This window comes from Cervus canadensis, chromosome 10, assembly GCF_019320065.1.
Source record: "Cervus canadensis isolate Bull #8, Minnesota chromosome 10, ASM1932006v1, whole genome shotgun sequence".
NCBI lineage: Eukaryota > Metazoa > Chordata > Mammalia > Artiodactyla > Cervidae > Cervus > Cervus canadensis.
This window is the reverse complement of record NC_057395.1, coordinates 30069627-30090230: the sequence shown is the minus strand read 5'-3', so window position 1 is coordinate 30090230 and position 20604 is coordinate 30069627. Positions and strand designations below refer to the sequence as shown.

General features: G+C 44.7%; 1 protein-coding gene across 8 annotated transcripts in view; it reads left to right on the top strand.

The window, feature by feature from the left end:
* Positions 1-19552, top strand: part of BEND7 (BEN domain containing 7) — an 86228-nt gene extending 66676 nt beyond the window's left edge. For 3 of the 8 annotated variants that reach the window (XM_043479683.1, XM_043479678.1, XM_043479679.1), the window contains 2 exons: positions 4690-4809; positions 13773-15389. In XM_043479683.1, coding sequence (XP_043335618.1) covers positions 4690-4809; positions 13773-13924 — 272 coding nt within the window. In that variant the 3' untranslated portion in view covers positions 13925-15389. The other 5 variants (XM_043479682.1, XM_043479680.1, XR_006271595.1 and 2 more) reach the window with 5 other exon arrangements.
* Positions 19553-20604: the final 1052 nt, after the last annotated feature.

Genomic DNA, 20604 nt, shown 5'->3' with positions numbered 1-20604 from the left:
CCTCTGATTCTTAATGACCCACTATTAACATAGTAGGAAGCCCAACGCATTACTGCAATACCTCTTTTCACATCATTACTCCTAATGAAACTGTTAGCAGGGTAATAGCTTGACCTTTAGCTACAGATTCAGATAGCAAAAATACGTTCTGCTTACCCAATACCTATCCACATAGCATATGGAATGTTTTCAGATCAATCCAACCACAAACCTTTGGCCCCTTTCTCAGGCCTCATCTACCCATGTCACAAGGAATAGGATTTCGTCCTCTGTATGTAGATTCTAGTTAAAAGTTTCTTTTAAGTTTGGGTGTAAGCCAGAAACGAGAACATCAGTAACATGCTCAGTGGAAATAATTGTTTGTAGATGTATTTTTTCCCCGAAAGCCTAATGCTTTGCCTTCAAAGTCCTCAGATGCAGACCGAGGAGGCAGAGAGTTCCCTGGTCTCTCGTGATTGAAAGCAGATAAGCTTTTGCTGAAAGGAGAAAAAAATAGCCAGCAATTGTTGCCTTTTGAACACGCAGCAGAATACTTGAGCTCAGGATGAGATTAGAAAGATCCCCTTGGATGCCACCCACACAGTAGGGGACCTTCCCTCTACTCCTGGACTTGCTCATTGACACATGCGTCTGCCGGGAATCACTTCGATGTTGGCATAATCCAAATCTTTGGTTTATTTCAAATCTTTACTTCCTAATCTGGGCTAATTTGGATGCATGCATTTCCCAGTCTAGGAAGAGAGGGGTTGCCATGGAAATTAATTACATAAATAACATTACAAGGAAGGAGGGAGATGTTTACCTGTAAGATGGTACACTCAGTCATTTTGTGGTACAATTTTCTTATAAACTAATAGGGTGCCAAATACAGGTACTTTTTTCTAGTCGTTCAAACAGGATTTCAAGAACCTTTCTGCAGCTCTGATTAAGAAGTGTCACAATAAGAAATGTCATTGTGGGTATTTGACTATAATAAAACCTGGTTACTTTAAATATATGCCATTAAGACTTTCTGCTAATTCAGATAGTCCTTGCTCCTCCAATTGGCCTAAATGTCTGAGCTGTTGTATTTACTTCCGTCAGAAACAAAAGCAGAAAGTATGTTTGTTTATCCTTCAGATGTTTATGGGGCTCTTAGTTGGGGGCACTGCAGTAGGTGCTTTTAGGGAGATAAGACGCAGGCCCCTGAAGTTGTCTACAGTCTGGTAGAGGAGACTCGCAGGCAGCCCCATCCCCAGGATATTGTCCCCTCTGCCTCTCTCCTGGGTGGAGCCTGCTTACTTGCATGGCCCATGCATCCTGTGGTGGGCAGCCTGTTGATGTTTTCCCTGGACCTTAATTCTGCCTCCTCCTCCTCTCAGTTGGGAGTTGGGATACAGACTTTACATCAGCACCACTCCGCATCATCCTCTCTCCCCCAGGTCCTGCTGGCATCTGGGAAAACCTCACCATTCACATGACCGCCTAGAGCTAGAGTGTCCAGACCTCGTCCACACTGGCTCTCAACCTCCGCTTCAGCCCTACACTGCTGACCGCACGTCCTGCTACCCTTTATCCCTGGTACTTGCTTGCCAACCCCACTGAGATTTCCATTCCCTGGTCTCTTATGTCATCCCAAGTCTGAACTACTTTCTGGCTTCACTTGCTTCCTAGATTTGGGTGGAAAGGAAAATGGGTGAAGGAAGCAGTAATTCATTCCGGGGGAGGGGAGCAGGCATCTTCACCAACATCTTCAATGCTGTCCTTTATATCCTGTACCTTTGCCAAAACCAGCCAGCAAATTCGTAACCCTAGACCAGCCTTCTCATCCGCCATCTCCTCTCTGGACGAGGAGCTGCCAAGTGCCCTGGAGAAAACACCTGCCCTGCGGTTGCCACCACAGTCACGCGGCCCTCCTGCTCAGCACCCTGCATCCTCACTGCCTTACAATTCCAGATGTTCCCGCACTCTCCCCGCCCCTCACTGCCCGGTCCAGTGAGGCCTCAGGGGCAGTGATGACCACCTCTGACCACTTCTAAATCCACCCCTGTCTTCCCATTCTCTGGGTTCAGAGGAGGAAGTTTTCCTCCTGATTCTGGTCGAGGGTCACCCCTCTCTCTCCAGGATCCCAGCCCCCAGTTTCTCTGGTATATGGTTCCTCTGATTGTTCCTTTCTTCTCTCTGGATCCTACCCCCTCCAGCAGTGCTGCCTGCCTTCCCCCGCCCCAGCCTTCCTCCTCCTCTTCTTCCCCGCTCCCACAAACGTGGTGTTTGGAGAGTGCTCTCTCTGGTCACCTTCCCCACGTCCTTGCCGGCTGCCAGGGATCCTCTCCACACCTCCTTCCTGGCTCTTTTGCACCGGGGACTGCGGGTCTGTCCCCTGTAGTGTATTCACACACTCCCTCCTGCACCAGACCATGCTTCCCAGCTGCTCCCTGGGCTCTATGCCTTAGCCTCCCTCAGACCCCAGGGGTTCCTGCTGTTCTATGCTTTGCCCAGCCCTCTGTTGAAACCTTCTCCCTGCCCACTGTGTTTTCTCTTGTCGTTTTAACAACCACACACGTTTGTGCCCTTGAAGTCTACATCTTGGGCAGAGACCCCTTCCCTGAACTACAGGCATCTGTGTTGAAACAACTGCCAGCCGTGCCCTGTGGTAGCTCCACAGATGCCCCAAACTCAGCGTGTCCCAAACCGTGCCTGATGCATCTGGCCCATCCCCTCACAATCCCTCCTCCTGGATTTACAAGTCATGTGAGTCTCCAGAAATGCCAGTTCCCCATCTGTTCCATCATCCCTTCTGTCTTCACTAGCGCTACCCCAATTCTATGACTATGCACATTCCTCAAAGGCATCCGTGCTCCCCCACACACATAGCTACCCGTCCCGGGCCGCCCTGCATCTCCTCCTGCACAACTGGATTGTTGATGTGTGTACACTCCCCCCCCCCCCAACCCTACCCCTGCATCCACGGACTTTGCACCTGCAGGTTCAACCAGCTGCCAATAGAAATATTTGGGAAAAAATTCCAGAAAGTTCCAAACAAAACAAACTTGCCAAGTGCAGGCATCTTATTTACATAGTATTTGCATTGTGTTAAGTATTCTAAATCATCCCTGAGATGATTTAAAGTATATGGGAAGGTGTGCATGGGTGGTATGCATATAATACACATTGTACATATGGGACTTAAGCATCCATGGATTTGGGCACCCGGGGGGATCCTGAAACCCATCCCCCACAGATTCCAGACTGTTTATGACTTTTTCCCCTTCTCTCACATTACTGTTTACTTAGGATAAATTTATAGACGTAGGATTACCAATCCAGAGGAATAACAGTTTTATGTCCCTTGTCATATACAGCCATCTTATTTCCCAAAAGAGTCTTGCCAGTTTAAGCCAACAGTCAAACTTGCATGTACCAGGTCCACACAATTTCATCAATATTAGTATTATCTTAATCACTTAGCTAATTTAGTAGATATGTGTTTTGCAACCTAGGGGCTTACCCCTTACTTGAGTGTTTTCCATATTGTTTTTTGCTAAGTCTACTTTGTCCATTTATCCGTGGAGGCTTGAAGTTACGCTTTTATTTGGGATGAGCTCCTCCTGTGGTGGTGGAAGCTAGTGCCACTAGCTCTGCTCATTCAAATGAAAATTTTATTTTTTATTCAATAGAAATTGTTCACAGTTAGTTGAATCTGACAACATTTTCCTGTGTCCTTTCTTTTTGAAAGAAACCTTTAAAACATTAAAATGATCACTGTTTTAAACACCAAAGAGGCAATGTGACATGACCTCATGGCAGGCCTTGACCTGAAGGGGAGCAGGTTGAAAAGTGCTCGGGAATGCAGCGTGAAGCGGAAGTGCCAGCCCCAGCGCCCTGTGCACCGTCGCACGCTGTGCAGCTTTGCTCAGATAATTGTCCTGCTCCCTTGTGTCCTGGCACACAACTCCCAGAGCTTCCTTTGTGCTTCCAGGGAGCTCTTCTCTAGGAACTGCTAGTTCAGGATGCAAGAAGTTGACTCAAAGTAGGATTGGAGCTTTCACTAAGACCCAACTGCATTGATCCACTGAGCGCTGGTCCAGTTAGCGGGAATCACCATGAGAACATCATCTCTCTGTGTAATTTTCCATTTGATTTGTTTTTTGATGTGGACCGTTTCTAAAGTCTTTATTGAATCTGTTACAATATTGCTTCTGTTTTGTGTTTTGGTTTTTTGGTCTCGAGGCATGTGGGGTCTTAGCTCCCTGACCAGGGATCGAACCTATACTTCCTGCGTTGGAAGTCTTAACCACTGAACTGCCAGGGAAGTCCCCTCCATGTGATTTTGAGTTAACAACAGAAAAGTGAAATACGTTAATACACTTGCAGAATTCTGTCATGGGGCCAGTGGACCCCTAGGAAGCATTTTCTCTGCCCATAAAACAATACACTTGGACGTGGAGCAATCAGAAAAAGCAGTTTCAGTAGAACTACTAGCATTTATAGCCAGTTTCATTTGGAAGCACAGGATATGGTGTGCAGGATGGGCCCTACCAAGCTCCATCTTCACCAAAAGAATGTCATATGGATTTGGAGAATAGCCACTGCAGAACTGATATCTTTTAGAAATATACTTCCCCCTGCCCCTTCTTGGGGGTATGATCCTATTTCAAATATGCATTTTCTTTTTTCAAATGTTTAACAATATTTCACATTTTCTTTCAGTCTTCACAGAAAAATATTGCACTGCTAATCACGTGGATAAACTTCCTGGCCCAAGAGACTGGGTTCAGATTCTGCAGGATCAAATCAAACTGGCGAGAAGAAGGTTAAAAAGAGGCTCAGGTATGAATAAGCTGCAAGAAAATAATTGCAGAAGCCCTCAACTGAATTCTTAGATGTTGCAAAGTACAGTTATTTACTCTCGGATACTTCATTGTCTTTTGAAGGAGAAGCTTTATATAATGTGCCTTGGTTTTGTGTTTTAAAATCTTATTCAAATGATTTTGAAATTCACCCTAAGATTAAATAGTGACAATTACATCAGGTTGTTTACTTTAAATAGCACAAATGAAAAAGATTGCTAATCTCATTGGTAGTCTTGTGTTTGAAACAAGGTCTTTCTTTTGTGATCTGCTTCTGTTACCTGTTGGTTTTTATTTGTTTGGATCTGCATGACTTTATAAAAAGTACTAGTTGCTTTACGTTAAAAAAAAATGAAATAACAATAAACATCCATGTGAAATACCATGTGAAATAGAAAGGGCTTTTTAAGTAAACTATTCACTTACCTTTTTTTTTTCAATCTGGGCTTGGCAATTCTGGGATAATTCTTCTAGGAAAAGTGAACACTGGTTGCATTTGCCCGTTTCGATTTGGGCATCTGAATTCTCAGTCTCCCCAAAGTAGCAGTGGGACAGTTTATCCCTTTGGAGTCAGTTTTCTGCCATTATGTAGTTATTATTTTAAAAACAAAACAAAGCATAATTCCTAATCAAATCTCAGGACCCCTGGCCTTCTAAGAGCCTTCTATGCCTCTGTGGCTGTGATGTGAGAGTTTGGCGGACAGATTTTATTTATTTTTTATTGAAATATAACTGATTTGCAATGCTGTGCCCACTCTGCTATAGAGAGTGACTCAGCTCTAACTCATACGGACATTCTTTTCTTATATTCTTTCCCATTATCATTTACCACAGGATATTGAATATAGTTCCCTGTGCTGTACAGTAGGCCCTTGTTGTGTATCCATTCTAAATATAATAATTTGCATCTACCAACCCCAAACTCCCGGTCCATCCCTCCCCCTCCCCCTTTCACTCTAGCAACCAGAAGCTTGTTCTCTGAGTCTGTTTCTCTCTCATGGGTGGGCTCATTTGTGCCATATTTTAGGTTCCACATATGAGTGATATCATGTGGCATTTCTCCCTCTGACTTACTTCACTTAGTATGATCATCTCTAGTTGCATCTATGTTGCTGCAAATGGCATTATTTCATTTTTTATGGCTGAGTAATATTCCATGGCATATATGTACCACATCTTCTTTTTCCATTCATCTGGGGAGACAGAGTTTAGATGCTAGAATGTCACACTTTGGGATTTAACAGAGGTCTGGAGGTCCATGAGAACAGTAATACAAACTCAGGAGACTATCTGTAACATAGCCTCTTGGAATTCTCACCGTGAGTAGAAGTAACTGTGACCAAGCGTCCTGAGGAGCCCAGTTACCAGCCCTTGGAAGGAGAGCTCTGGGCTCAGGCTCAGAGTGCCTTTGACAAGACCCAGAGCATGGAGGGACCACGTGGTTTTCCAGTGTGAAAAAGCTTATAGTCAGACTTCCCCAGTAGCACAGTGAGTAAGAATCCACCTGCCAATGCAGGGGACACGTGTTCAATCCCTGGTCCAGGAAGATTCCACATGCCACAGAGCAGCTAAGCCTGTGCCCCGCAACTACTGAAGTCTTTACACCTAGGGCCTGTGCTCTGCCATAAGAAACCACCACAGTGAGAAGCCCTCGCACCAAAACAGAGAATAGCGCCTGCTGTCCGCAACTAGAGAAAGCCCATCAGCAGCAACAAAGGCCCAACACAGCCAAAAATAAATAATAATTTAAAAAAAAAAACCCTTACGGGTCTATAAAAGTAGCCAGCAGGACTCAACTCCTAGGTGAGTTTTCTATTAAAAAATCTTCCCTTCCTCCTTCTTTACCCTTCTAGCTTCTTCTTACACTTAACTGATTCTCTTTTTATAAAGAGCAGTGGACTACTAATTTAACTGGTAAACAAATGGATTGTCGCTTTAGGTAACAAGTCACAGAGAAGTCAGTAGATCCAGTTCCCAGGACTCATGTCTGCTCTCCGCCAGCTCTGGCTCTCAGACAAGTCACCAGGTCCTTCTCCTCCTTGGGTCTCCATCACAGGGGACAAGAAGTACAGCCAGTCTCAGCGCTGTCCTGAGGCTCCTGACGTGTGCTATACAGGAATGCCTATCAGCGAAGTTAGCGTACCTCTCAGAACAGGTCTGTCTTTGGGCACAGCCGTGCTTGGCAGTGTGGGGCTCACTGGGCAGCCACAGTTGCGTCCTCAGTCAGGAGACCCACCGGCCTGCTACGCCAGGGCAGCTGTTTTGCTCCTATGGTCCAGGCGTGATTATCAGTGACGCTCCTTTCGCTCGCAAAGGTTTTCAGGCTTGGGCAGTAAGTCATGCCCTCACCCTCCTCTTCTCTGCCTCCTGCATCCCCAAATCACCAGCAATAAACACAGCACAGCGCGGTGCAGAGGACACGCTGCCCTCCTAGCTCTGGTCTGCCATTTACAATCTGGCAACCTGGACCAGTGTCTCAACCTCTCTGAGCCTCAGGTTCTCCATTTATATAATGAGGCTGATACCTTCCACGGGGTGTTTTCAGAATTAAAATTAGATAAAGTATTGCCACTGATGGAGAGCAGAAATATAATAATGCTCAAAAAATGCCCCCTTATTCTCCTTCCCTTTGCCAACTCAAACTTGGACCAATGTCTCAACCTCTCTGAGCCTCGGGTTCTCCATTTATATAACGAGGCTGATACCTTCCACGACGTGTTTTCAGAATTAAAATTAGATAAAGTATTGCCACTGATGGAGAGCAGAAATATAATAATGCTCAAAAAATGCCCCCTTATTCTCCTTCCCTTTGCCAACTCAAAACAAAACAAAGTGACTCCTTTTTCCTTGCACATCTTAAAAGCACTTCTCTGTCTTTCTCCTGGCATCGTTGGTCAGATTTCTTCCCAAAGGGTCTCTGTTCCCAGAGTTCGCCTCCCCATCCCAGTTCACTTTATTTATTTCTTACTGGAGGATAATTGCTTTACAATGTTGTGTTAGTTTCTGCGGACAACGTCGCGAGTCGGTTATATGTACATATATACATAATCCCCTCCCTCTCATCCGACCCCTCTAGGTCATCACAGATCATGGCTGAGCTCCCCATGTTATATAGCAGCTTAGGATCCATTGCATTTTGCCCTCTGACTTCACTCCTCTGCAGAAACGTTTGCCACGTTCACATTGGATCATCAGATTTCACTTGTTTATATTAGCAGTAGAACTTGACCTCCATACTGATTTTTACCCTGTCGAATCTCCTTCTTGACACGCTCTTCCCCCAGGTTCTGCGATTTCATTCTGTTTCTCTTCCAGATTCCCCCTCAGTGTCTGGGGTCTCCTTCCCTGCTTCTTTCACTTCTGCCTGTCTCCTCTGTCCTGCATCCTCCCTGGTGACGTCCACTGACCCATCGTCCCCAGCGCGCGGCTCCAAGCTTGGCCATATCCTGAGACCCGAGTCTTCGTTCCCTGTGCCTCTGCTAATGGGGTCTGTTCATGCCCCGCCCTGGGTTAAATACATCTGACTTCCTGTCAGCCTCCAAATAAAATCCCTGCTAAACGCCCCTCTCAGCACAGCATCCATGGTTATTCACCGTCTAGCGCCAGCCTTATCGCCTGCCATCAGCTTCTGCCCCCTGAAGCCACATCAGCCCCCTCCCTGGTCTGAAATAGGCTGGCACCCCCACACCCACTTTCTCTCTGCTTGGAAAACATGCAGCATCTCAAAGGTTACTTCCTCCTGGAGGCCTCACAGGCAGCCCAGACACTGATCTTCCGCCACCGGAATAGTGACAGGGACACACCTGTCTCCTCCACGAGATCCTTGGGAGCAGAGGCTGTGTGTCCCTAAATGTTTAGAACAGCGTGTGCCACAGCGTGGACACGTGGGACTATTTGTTGAATGAACCAATGAACCAATGAATAGAAACAAAGGGACAGCAGTCCACAGCAAACAGGTCTTAGCTCATCGCAGTCACGTGAAATCCCGGAGAATAACCCATTAGTTCCTTACTTGAGGTTCAAGTGCTTCCCCATCCCCCCCAGAACCTGGGGGTGGCTGTGTCCAGGGTACCCCTGCAGCCACTCTCCAGATGCCTGTCCTCCCTCCTCAGGTCCTTTCCCTCACTTCTCTGCCCCCATCTCCTTACTGCTCTTTCTTCCCTCCCGACTGCCGCTTCTCCCAGCCTCCCCCAAAGGTTCAGAGTCGTGAGTCAGGATGTCTGGAGCTCACGCTGAGTGGATTAACTGAATAACACCTGGGAAGATCAACCTTCTGCTGGCAGGTCTCATCTCTTCTCAGGCTGAAGGCCCCCTGTCTCCGCCTGGAGACACCTTACAAAGGCCGCCTTGTGACTCTTGACCCCTTAGATCTCAGGCTCCAAGGAAAGAGCTCTTTGCAGCTGACTGACAGGTGTTAGGAAGGACAGCACCCTGAGTCAGCCCTTGTTAAGTGAGCACTGGTGTCATGTTGGGTGCATGTCTCAGATGATTCCTAATCAAATTCCAAGAAGAAGCCTGAACACTGTTCCTGTTAGCCTGAATTCTGCATTAACCCATCCTGACTGTTTTGAGTATGTGAGCACTTGTATCTACCTGTTGGCTTTTCAGAGCAAATTCTCGAACCCCCAGAACAAAAGACACTAAGTCTATTGTCAGAGAGAACTGAGATTTATCACTGTGGAGAGACTGAAATGTAATATGAGGTTAGTCCCAAGGAGACGAAAAGAGCCACAGCCACCCCACCCAGCCACCTGCTGCCCTGTGGCCCCTGCACCCTGGTCCCGGTCATGCCGTCAGCTTCCAGCAAATCTGTACAGGCTCCTTCCACCTAAACCCCTGTGTCACAAGGGGTGATGGGCGCATACGGGAGGATACAGGGAGTGCTCGGAGCTCCTCGGAAGCTTGCGGGGAAAGGGTGGGATAAATTCTCATCCTGACACTGCTGACTGAGGAGCTACAGAGACCACCTGGAAGAAGAGGGCTCGGGGTCCCAGAGCCTGCACCTCCAGCGGAGGTGAGTGACTCACCATCCCTAAAGGACTAAGTTCTAGTCTGAAGGGTCACCTTTGAAGGCAGAAGATGTGCATCGGGCGTAGCGCGCTGGGCCTGTGCTGAATACACTGGAGAGCACTATTCTCAGAGACGCTGGACTAGAAGAACAAGCTCCGTTTTGATGTTGTTCCCCCCTCCTGTGTATATTTTATACATAAACACACCTCTTTTTTTGTTTTTTTTTTTTCTGTTGTCAGATGCTGAAACCAATTACTCTAGGCTCTGGCCTCCATTCCCTTTCCTGTGACACGCACACACAGTGGGGACCTTCCTCCACGTCCCCCAGATAGACTGGCCAGGGAACACACTCCTTAACCATCTCAGGGTTTGGGTCAGTAATTCCCATGCTGTTGGTACAGAATGGGGTGCAGTCTGCACCCCCCTGCCCCATCTCACCTGCCCAGATGACCGCCTGCCCTGCTCTGGGGTCGTGGTCTCATCTGATTTAGGATGCTTTCACTTCTGACCCTGGCTTTAGAGTCTCTGCCTAGAGAGCTGTGACTGGCACCTTGGCAGTTCTCTCCTGCCCTTCTAGCAGGTTCTATCAGCGTCTGAGAAGTGGAAGGTGACACAGAGACCACACAGAGACCACAGGAGCTCAAAATGGCGGCGCTTCTGCAGTGACCTGCCAAGTAGGCTCTGCCTCCCAGTTTCGTCGCTTCGTGCCGCTCGGAGAGAATCAAGTGGGTTAGTAATTCATTCCCCCACTTCATTCTCTCCGAGCGGCATGGAAGTGGGACCCCAGCAAACCGGAACTGGAGCCACATGTGTTGCTGTCATCCCCTGATGGGATCTAAGGGGCCGGGGGTCAATGCTATTGCTTGCTCTTTTTGTGTCTCCTTCTTGGTCTAAGTGACAATACAGTGTCTCAAAGGTATTCCACAGCTTCAACCTGATTTATCATATTTGGCCCAGTTCCTGGAATTAGGTACACACTCTACCTGGGCAAATAATCAACTCACCGCTAAAGCCAGCCCTCACAGCCTCCATGAAAAAAGGAGTGCCCCCCATAGACTTGAAAAGTTGTTCTTCAAATTCAAATAGAAACTCATTCAGGGCTCTCATCACATGTAGTAATTTTTCTTCGATAACTGGAATGATTCCTTTCCTGGTGTGGATTTTTTTTTTTTTTTTTATCATTTTCATTAGATTATGTCCTCGGTGCGGAAATTGCAATTTTTTTTATTTGTGTTGGATCTAAGAGTAAAGCTGTTGCTGCTATTACATTTTTATTGGACTTGTTCAATCTTCCTCAAATTTCACAACTTGCCTGTCACCAGAGAAGAAAGACTGTGAGCTTGTTGTTACAGACAGATGTTATAATTAAATTTAAGTAACAGTCATGTTCTTCATCCAAGACACTTGGCTCTGTTCATGCAGCGGGCAGCTGCTAATTTATACATAATCCTTTACAGATTTGGGGGTTGTGTATGTTTGGTTCTTACAGAGCACATATTTGCACAGGCCTGTTTTTAAAAAGTGAGGATAGCTGAATTACAAAGTGATCAACTTCATCCCTGGAACTGATTTTTGTCACCACTCAGTAAAAAGCAGTTTTTCATAGAAAGTAGAGGAAGTTATTAAAGTGTAAAATGAACTAAAACTTTAAGTTTTATAGACTCATGCACCTGGAGAACAGACCTGTAGTTGCCAAGGGGAAGTGAGGCAAGGGAGGGAAGGCATGGGATTAGCAGATGCAAACTATTATACATAGGATGGGTAAACAACAAGGCTCTACTGTACAGCGCAGGAAGTTATAGTCAATATCCTGGGATAAACCATAATGGAAAAGAATATAAAAGAAGAATGTCTATATGTATATAACTGAGTTCCTTTGCTGTATCGCAGAGATGGGCACAACATTGTAAAATCAGCTATACTGCAATTTAAAAAATTAATTTAAAAAACCTGAAGTTTTAAAAATGTAGCTTATAGTGATGCATGTTATATATGTTTGGACTATTAATAGCAAAGAGATTAAGTCAAGGCGTTAACCTGAGTCAAATCCTTGGCAGAGTCACTTACTAGCTGTATTATTACCTTAGGTAAATTTATTAATGTCTGAATCCATTGCCTCATTTGTTCAAATGGGCATAGGCTAGACCTACCTTGTAGGGGTTGCTAAGGATTAGATGACATGGTGCATATAGTAAGTCCTCAGTAGGTGGTAAGCATTTAGTAAATGGTGATGCCTATCATAGCTATTATTATTATTACTGAAGAAACTTTTAAATCCCAGAAAATGAAAAATCATCTTCCTATTCAAGTTCACTGAAACCAATCAGAAGAGAATAGTGTCAGGACATCCCTAGAGGTCCAGTGGCTAAGACTCCAAACTCCCAATGCAAGGGGCCTGAGTTCAATGCCTGGTGAGGGGACTAGATCCCACATGCTGAAACTAAGACCCAGCACAGCCAAATAAATAAATAAAAATTTTTAAAGAGAATAATGTCTTCTAAATATGAAAATAACATGCTTGTTATTTTTTTAAATATGAAAGAAAATTTTAAAATTTGTTAAACTTGAACAAAATTTTAAATATTCATAAACTTTTCATGCAGAAACACTTAACATTTTAGTGTGAGCTGTATTTTGCCCATAAATATATTGACAGAATTCTAATCTTACCATTTGTCCCATCTGGATATGTTTTATATTATTAAGCATTCACCTACATCATCATCTTCTCCAACCAAAACTGGTCTTGACTACTCTGTCTCAGTGTTTTTCTTTGTGGTGGGTTTAGCAGGTAAGGGGTGATGAGTCTTTCACAGGCCAGCGTGTGGCAATCTGCAGACGGGATGGTAGAGAGGTGAACGAGGGGAAATCTCTGAATGTCTCCATCCACCTCTGAACCCTGATTGTGTCTAAACTCACAATGATCAAGAACTTCCCTGGCAGTCCAGTGGTTAAAACGCCGCACTTCCTCTGCAGGGGCATGGGTTCCATCCCTGGTGAGGGTAGTAAGATGTCGAGCAGCCCAAAAAACAAAACCACAGCAAGCAGAACAAGAACAAAGCACTAGTTTGTGTCCCACCAACTCAGCATTACAGCGTGTTGCACGCAGCAGCCCTCACCCAACTGCCCTCTCGGGCACACGTGCAGGAAATTCCAATAGGGCTGCAGCCTTCGGACAGAGGGAGCAGGCCAGAGTGATCCCAGTAGCTGTGGAATGCTCTGGCCTATCCACAGCACGTCCAGGAAACTGACAAGCCCATCATCACTTACCAGGAAACAAAGAGGCACCTTCTTTTTTTGTACTTGGTGGAAGGTTCTCTGTGACAAAAGGGTCTACTTTTGGAAAACTCTTAAGGGCAATTGAAATATATGAGATGAGCAGCATTTTGCATTTTAAAGGATAGAAGTAACAAATCTTTTGAAGAAATGCTTATTATTCTTTCTGATTTTATCCATGACTTTATGTTGATTTTAGATTGAGTTTCCAGCCATCAAAAAAGGTTTCGTTCCCAAGCTGTCATAAGCCTGCCCCACTGGAATATTTCTGTGAATGACCAGTAAAATTCTGCCATAGGAATTCACTGACCTCCATGCTTTCAACAATCAGGTTTAAACAATTCACCCCAAATTCTGGGTAGATACCGAAGCCTGTGTAAATAAGCGAAAATGAACTGAAATCATCAATGAGTGATAGAATAAGGACCATAAGATATAAAAAAATTTAATACACGAAAATAGATTTTATATCATTTAAAAAAATTTTATTTAAGTAATGCTCCTAAAATCTCTAATGTGATCCAGCCTAAACTGGGAAGGGAAAAGAAAGGTGAAAACTATTATGTACACTGGAGTTTTTAAATTGTATTACCATATTACGCAGAATGAATGAATGCCTTGAAACTAATGAGATTCTTATTTTATGTTTGTAACCAGCAGAGGCAGCTGACAGTGATGAACGGCTGGACGGTGTTTCTCTAACCCCAACAGGTAAAACACATTTCCATTTTCATCACCCGCTGGAAAATATGGCATATGAGAATATTTGCATTGAAAATGTTTTTAACATCAGAGATGCCGATGCTTGAGCAAACTACTTCCGTTGAGAGACCCAGCCCCTAGTCCTCAGAGGAGCTCAGTGCCCTGCGTTCAGGGAGATTTTGCAAATTGAATATGAAAAGCTACAGTTTTCTCACATTCTGTTTCATCATCTTGAAAACCTCAGAATAGCAAGTCCTAAGAACTTAGTGTCACATTTTGCCTCCCCAAACCTTGGGACATTAAAAAGATATCTATTTTGACATAAAATGATATTTCTGTTTAGATTAGGGATCATCTGTTCTATGGTGGGACTCCTGTCTGTCCTGGCCTCTCCCTCCTCCCCTCAAAGGGCTTTGAGGGGCAGTATCACCACTGTCCCTATAATGGGCACCCTTCGAATACTGTGCTTTGAGTGAGTGAATAAGCTGATCCATCTCTTCAGGTGACTAACACTGTAACCAGATCAGCTGAATATAACATCTCACTGATGCATCTGTGGCAGGGATAAGCTGCCGACTTCATTCAAACTTATTATTTAACTCTCCAGTAATCCTTCCAACCTTGGTCTCTGCCTGTGCCTCAGTTCTCACCCAAGAGGCCAAGGGACAGATGTCCAATCAGTGACCCTCGTGACAGAGTTTATCCCTCAGTTGGTCTCAAGATTCTGTATTGACTGCCTTGGAAATACCTCTAACAACCAAACCCAGACATCGCCCTGCACCTCCCCCTTCAAAAACCCTGTCGGTGAACAAGCTCAGCTCAGTGATCTCTCTCCCTTTGGCATGGTAGCGCCAGCAACTGTGAAAGGCATGTGTAGGAACTCTGCAAGGCCCCGTGTACACAGGCAGCACTCACCCTGACTTCAGGGTATACAGACACACATTAGTGAACTTCAGAGTAGTCACAGCCACACGAGTGAGACGGTGCTTTCTTTGTCACCGAGTAACCAAGCAACAGATAGATGGATAGGTAAATGAAATAAACTGCGGGGGCCAACAGCAACCTGCTTCTGTCAAGGTCTCACTGGATATAGTCATTACAGAAATGCCAGAAAAGTGGTTTCTCTTCTAGTTTGGCTATGTGTCCATATTTATGAGGGAAGATAACTGAAATGCATGATCTCTATTGTTCCTGTCCTTCTCTGAGTATCAGGAAAATTCCCATTATCCTTGTTCTGACCACCCCCTCCCAGTAGAGGCATGAAGTACTGCTACTAATGATGAGATTGTCCCCTTTTGGGAGGCCCTCTGGAGGAACCCCTGGCTGTTCTACTTGTATCTGTTGGCCAAAAAGTTCATTGGAAACTTTTGTTTCCAATGTCTTATGGAAAACCCCCACTGACCTCTTTGGCCAACCCAATACTTTCCAGGGTTCCTCCCCAACCAGCCCCATTGTCCCCAAGGCATTTGCATTGCCCATCCTGGCCCATCCAAAGCCCATCTGCCACAGTGGGCTTTTAAGAAGTATATTATTTGAAAACCACTCCCCTTGAAATAATACCTTTGCATTTTTCCATCTGAAGATGGAGACAGAGAGATGTTTCAGATGAGAAAATTGAACCCGGGATGGTAGAACCGCCTCATGGAACTGAAAACACTTTCAAGGACTCTGAGAAAAAAAGGAACGTTAGAGGTCATCTAGTCCCGTCCCTCGTTTTTATCCAGTCCTTTTATTTTACAGGTAAAAAAGCCTGAGGCCCAGAAACACTAAATGACTTTTCAAGGTCTCACAGCTGGTTGGTGGCCTGGCCGGAGCCCAGGCCTCTCAACTCCCAGCCGGTCCACTGCGTAGCTTTCTTAAACCTTCTCTGCATGTTTCCTAGTGATCCTAAGAGTTGATGGATGTACTAATCCCTGTAGGATTCCGTTTCAGTGTTGCCCCGTCGTATGCCGGCCTAAAGTCTGCTGCAGTTCAGCTCTCGGGTTTGTCCTCAGATCCCGAGGCTGTGAGGTCCCAGTGAGGGCAGTTGTAAGACACCCCCCGCAGGTCTTTTCACTAGACTCCTGCTAGAGATTTGATACAAATCACTAGACAGCATGAGAAATAATAACACTTAATCATCTCGAAAAAGGGAAAAGAAGTCACGGATTGGTGCCCGAATCTTGCAGTCATGGAATTAAATGATCTTGATTAGACTAGCAAGTCTCCCCAGAGCCTCTAACCTAAACTCATAGCCCGGGGGCTTCTCTGAACACAGCGCCACCACTGCATGCTCTCTTCTTACGAGTCTCCTAATGAGACCGTCTGAGACCGTCCCATACATGCAGCTTCCTCCCTGGATCTGAGACTCACTGGCAGGTTAGTCCTCATCTGGTTATCTGGTCTCTCTGAGCCAGCCATAGTTGGTCTTTTTTTAAAGATTTAACAATGCTTTTATTATCCGGTTAAGGTCTTTTTGCTCCTTCCAAATTCATGTATGTTGAGGAGGGCTGGGACAGGGGTATAACTCCCCAAGTGTTTCTATGAACCAGAACCAACCAGGCCAACTTTACGGTCAGGCGTCAGATGACATTAATCCCAATCCATCACACTTAAGCAACCTTCTGTTTATCTAGTTTTAACAAAATGGATACATATTTTACAGTGGAAAACATTTTCTTAATTTCTCTTCCCTCCACCCTTTCAGTAAGCATTTTTGAGCAAGGCCAGGAATCAGCACTGAGTTGGGAGACTTCTGAATTTGAAATAGGTTAGTGCAGAGTGCACCTAGGCTTAGCATTTTGGGGTCATCATTTGGCATCCGTTTACATACTTTTAGAAATTAATACAGAAAAGTGTAACGAAGAAAATGTAAATTACTTTTGCCACCCAGACACAGTCGTTATTATTGGGTGTTTTTTTCCCCAGCCTTTTCTCTGTATTTTTTTTAAATTTATACACTGGAGGTCAAATCCATCCAGTTGGTTCCCTAAGGTTTTGTTCTGTTTTGGTTGACCACCTAACAAGAATTTTCCATTTTATTACAAATCTCCATACACATTCTTTTAATAGCTGCATGATATTCTGTTTTACAGGTAAATTATATTTTATTTAGCCATTATCTATTGCTGGATAATACATGTGAACATCCTCTAGAAGTAACCCACATTCATGGATTTTCCTGCAAAAATCATTATTGCAGATTTCTAATGGCCTAAAATTGCTCATCTGGCACACCTAAAGCCTTGGTTAAGAAACAGTGATTTAAAAAAAAAAAGAAACAGTGATTCAGAGATAAAACACAGATGCCTCCCCAAGAGGTCCTACATCTGGCCCTGTCATGGAAGAGCGTACAAGTCCTCCCTAGAGAAGGGACCCCCTTCACGCTCTTGTCTCTGTTGTAGGTCATATACTTGACACCAGGAGAGAAAAACCGGAAGACACAGGGACAGCTTTCACTGCCTAGACTTTCCTTTAGTGACCCTGCTCCTTAGTACACACAGCTCCTCCACTTGAATCTCCTCAAAGATCCACTAGCATTTCAGGTCACTGCAAGGCATGGGTGTTCCATGGAGCTGACCCTTCATGTTTGAATAGTTTTCATATTCTTTCTTTGTCATATGCAATAACCAGGCCTCCGATTTGGTCTAAGATTTTTAAAAAATCATCTTTAGAGTTGAACTGTCAGCCTTTCAACATCCAACGTATCATTCAGTTGGTTCGTTGTCCATCAAAAAGGAGCAGTTTTATTTTCTTTTGTTTTTTTCAATGTGAATATAGTAGAGAGTTTGGAAGCACACATTTTAACATAAATTGCTTCAATGCATTTTATAAAGGAGAGTAGCCCTTTCAGGAGGACTGAAGGAGCAGTGGTGAAGGCCAAGATTAATTAGAACTGTCATCAGCCTCGAAGATGGAAAAGTTGTTTTGGGAGACAGGGTGACTCTAACCTATTAGATGAAATCATTTGTGACATTATTTCCCCCCAAAATAATCATGTCCCTGATAAGTGCAAATGATACATGAATTGTCAGGAAAGAAAAACCTTTCACGTAGGTTGTGTGTTAACACAGTGACAAAATACCTAATTGGAAGGTGAGAAACTCAGAGTAAGCAGCCTTCCACATGATACCCAACAACTATTTTAACAGATGACTCTAACTGAGTAGTCCAGGGTTGTGGCATCGTGTGGCAACTGGCCACAAATGTACTTACCCTTCACACTTCATTCAGCTCTAGCACACGTGCTCTCCACTTGACATAAAACCAACAAATGAAAATGTGGGTTCATTTCCAAGAAGTATTTTGGTATGTGGGTATATGTTTTACAGAGATATTTATCTCCAGATTCCTTTCTCTAGTTGAGATGGTGAATTTAAAATAACCTGTTTGTTTAGGAACATTACTTTTATACCTCATTTACTGTATAAAGCAAATTACCATGAATCTTTGACACTTGACCCAAAGGCCAAAAGTTGGCTTGAAAGGAATTTGGAGAGTAGAAACACCAAACCTTGGGGAGGGGGTATGCTATACTGCCATTTAACACATGTCCCTGACAGTTATTTGATCGAAGCAGAGAGTGTTAGAGCTCAGAGTTATAGCTCAGGCCTTCAGGCCTATAGTTCACCCCTCGTTTTGCGGTGAGGCAGCTGAGGAGTGAGGGCTATGGCCATCCTGGGCTGGGCAACAACCCGTCAACCTGCTAGCCAAACCAGGAACCTCAATTCCTTCCTACCCCACCCAAGGTACTTGTGCCATACGTGTGACACAGGGCAGTTGACCTTGAGCCAGGAGGAGAGCTCCAGGGGGGTTCAGGAATCCACTAAAGACCAGCCAGTTAACCCAAGGCGTCCCTGTGAAGTGACAAAGCTGGTCTAGGTGTGGCTTATAGACTCGATCCAGCTGCTAGACAGCTACGTCTCATACATGTATGTCTTTTGTCTTCTTTTTGGAGCCTCCAGGAAGGTTCAGAGAAATGGTTTCCATCACAAGTTTAGTCAGCCTTTTCAATTTCAGGCCAGTTAGTAGCCCCTTCCTTGAGACCCACTCCTCTGTTCATCACAGGGTCTAACAAAGTACTGTGAACCCAGGCTTTTGTTTTTCTGCAAGGCATTTTTTAAAATTTGTCTTCTGCCTCTCAGAAGGAAGTCTTTCTTGAGGGAATTGAAAAGATTAATTAGTGACCTTTCACCTCTGTTATAATACTATGAATACGATGAATACGTTGGGAATAAAGGTAGAAACATCTACCTTGTGGCTGTGGAATCTGTTAAATACACACTATGAAACTTCAAAGCACTTCCTGCCAGGACTAGGCAAGAGCTTGAATTTTTCACTACTTGAGAGGGGGGTGGGGATTGTTCAGTTCACAGATATGTGCAATGGATTCACAAATTGGAAATACGTGTTGTAAAACTGCAACAGCAAAATCATTTTTGTAAATTAAAACTGTATTTGTGTTTACTTAACTGTGACTACTGTTCAGACTCTACTCAGAAATCCTTTTTATAGGCTTTCTTAGCAAAAAAAAAAAAAATTATTATTCCATACCTATGGATCATGTCTCAATCTTCTGTATATATGTTTTATTAATATGTAAATATTTAGATTTTTTTAAGATTACTATGTTCTTTTAAAAAAAATTCCATGCAAGGCTAGTTGTGAAAATGGTGTATAACATGTGTTGTGATATCAAGTCCCAAGACACCCTTTATGTCTGTTCTGGAAGAAAACAATAAATTACTTTAATTGAATGCGCCTGTCTCGTGCCTGTGCGCCAGCCCTCCCACGTTTATGAAGAGGAGCCAATGCAAGCCATTAATTAAAAGGTATTTATTAATACTCTGGTGATCTTACGTGAAAGTTTTATCATCTCTTTATGAAGTTAATTTTTAAAAATAAACGCACGGGCCAGATTGCCACCAGAAAGAGAGTCTTGGAACGTCTCAAGTCGCAGGCTCTGTCTGGCGATCAGATCAATGGCAAGCCCCACAGTAACACTTGAGCAGTAAGTACTGATATGCTTGAAGCCTAATTTTAAATGAATTAGGTGTCTTCATAATCTTCACTTAAAAGGTTAAGCCCCGCTTCTATGGAAACAACACATCAGAAGGACAAGTCAATCTCCTCTAATGCAAAGTGGCTGTTCAAACCTAATTGCTTTTATTCTCCTCTCTGAACACAGAAGGGCGCTACTCTGCATGGGCACTTGCCCCCTCCTGCCTCCAAAGGCCCCCCAAGGCGGGTCTGTCAGCTCTGTCCAGGCTTTGGGTCAGGATCCGGTTCTTGGGCCCTCATTTGGGGGAAGGGGGTGGTGGGCTAGTCTACAGCTGGGAGGAGGGTAAGAAAGCCCCTGGATTGCAGGAGTGAAAGTGACAAGGGTGAACTGCTTGGAGAGAAAGGAAATCGAAACTCCTGCCAGCCGATGCTTCATGAACCCTCCATGTACCTGCATCCCTTGGAAGCTTAGGGTCTGGCCCCAACCTGCCCCTCATGCTGTAACCGCTTCCCTGCCCTCCCCCCCGCACACACGCAGGGCTTGATATGGCCCTTTTACTGGGGAATCATTTATATATATATTTTTAATTATTGCTATGTCATGTGATTTGGCCCCGGGACACCTTTGTTCCCACCTACTGGTGAAGATCTGTGCTCTCTAGTTCTCCTGGTTGACACCCTGAAGAGGTGAGGGCTGGAGCTGGGGCAGCCTGTCAGCCTGGGACCATCCCACAAAATGGGGCGGTTGTGGGGGCCACTGAAAGATTCTGAGTAAGAGGTCTGATCAGAGTTACAGGCACCGTTGATG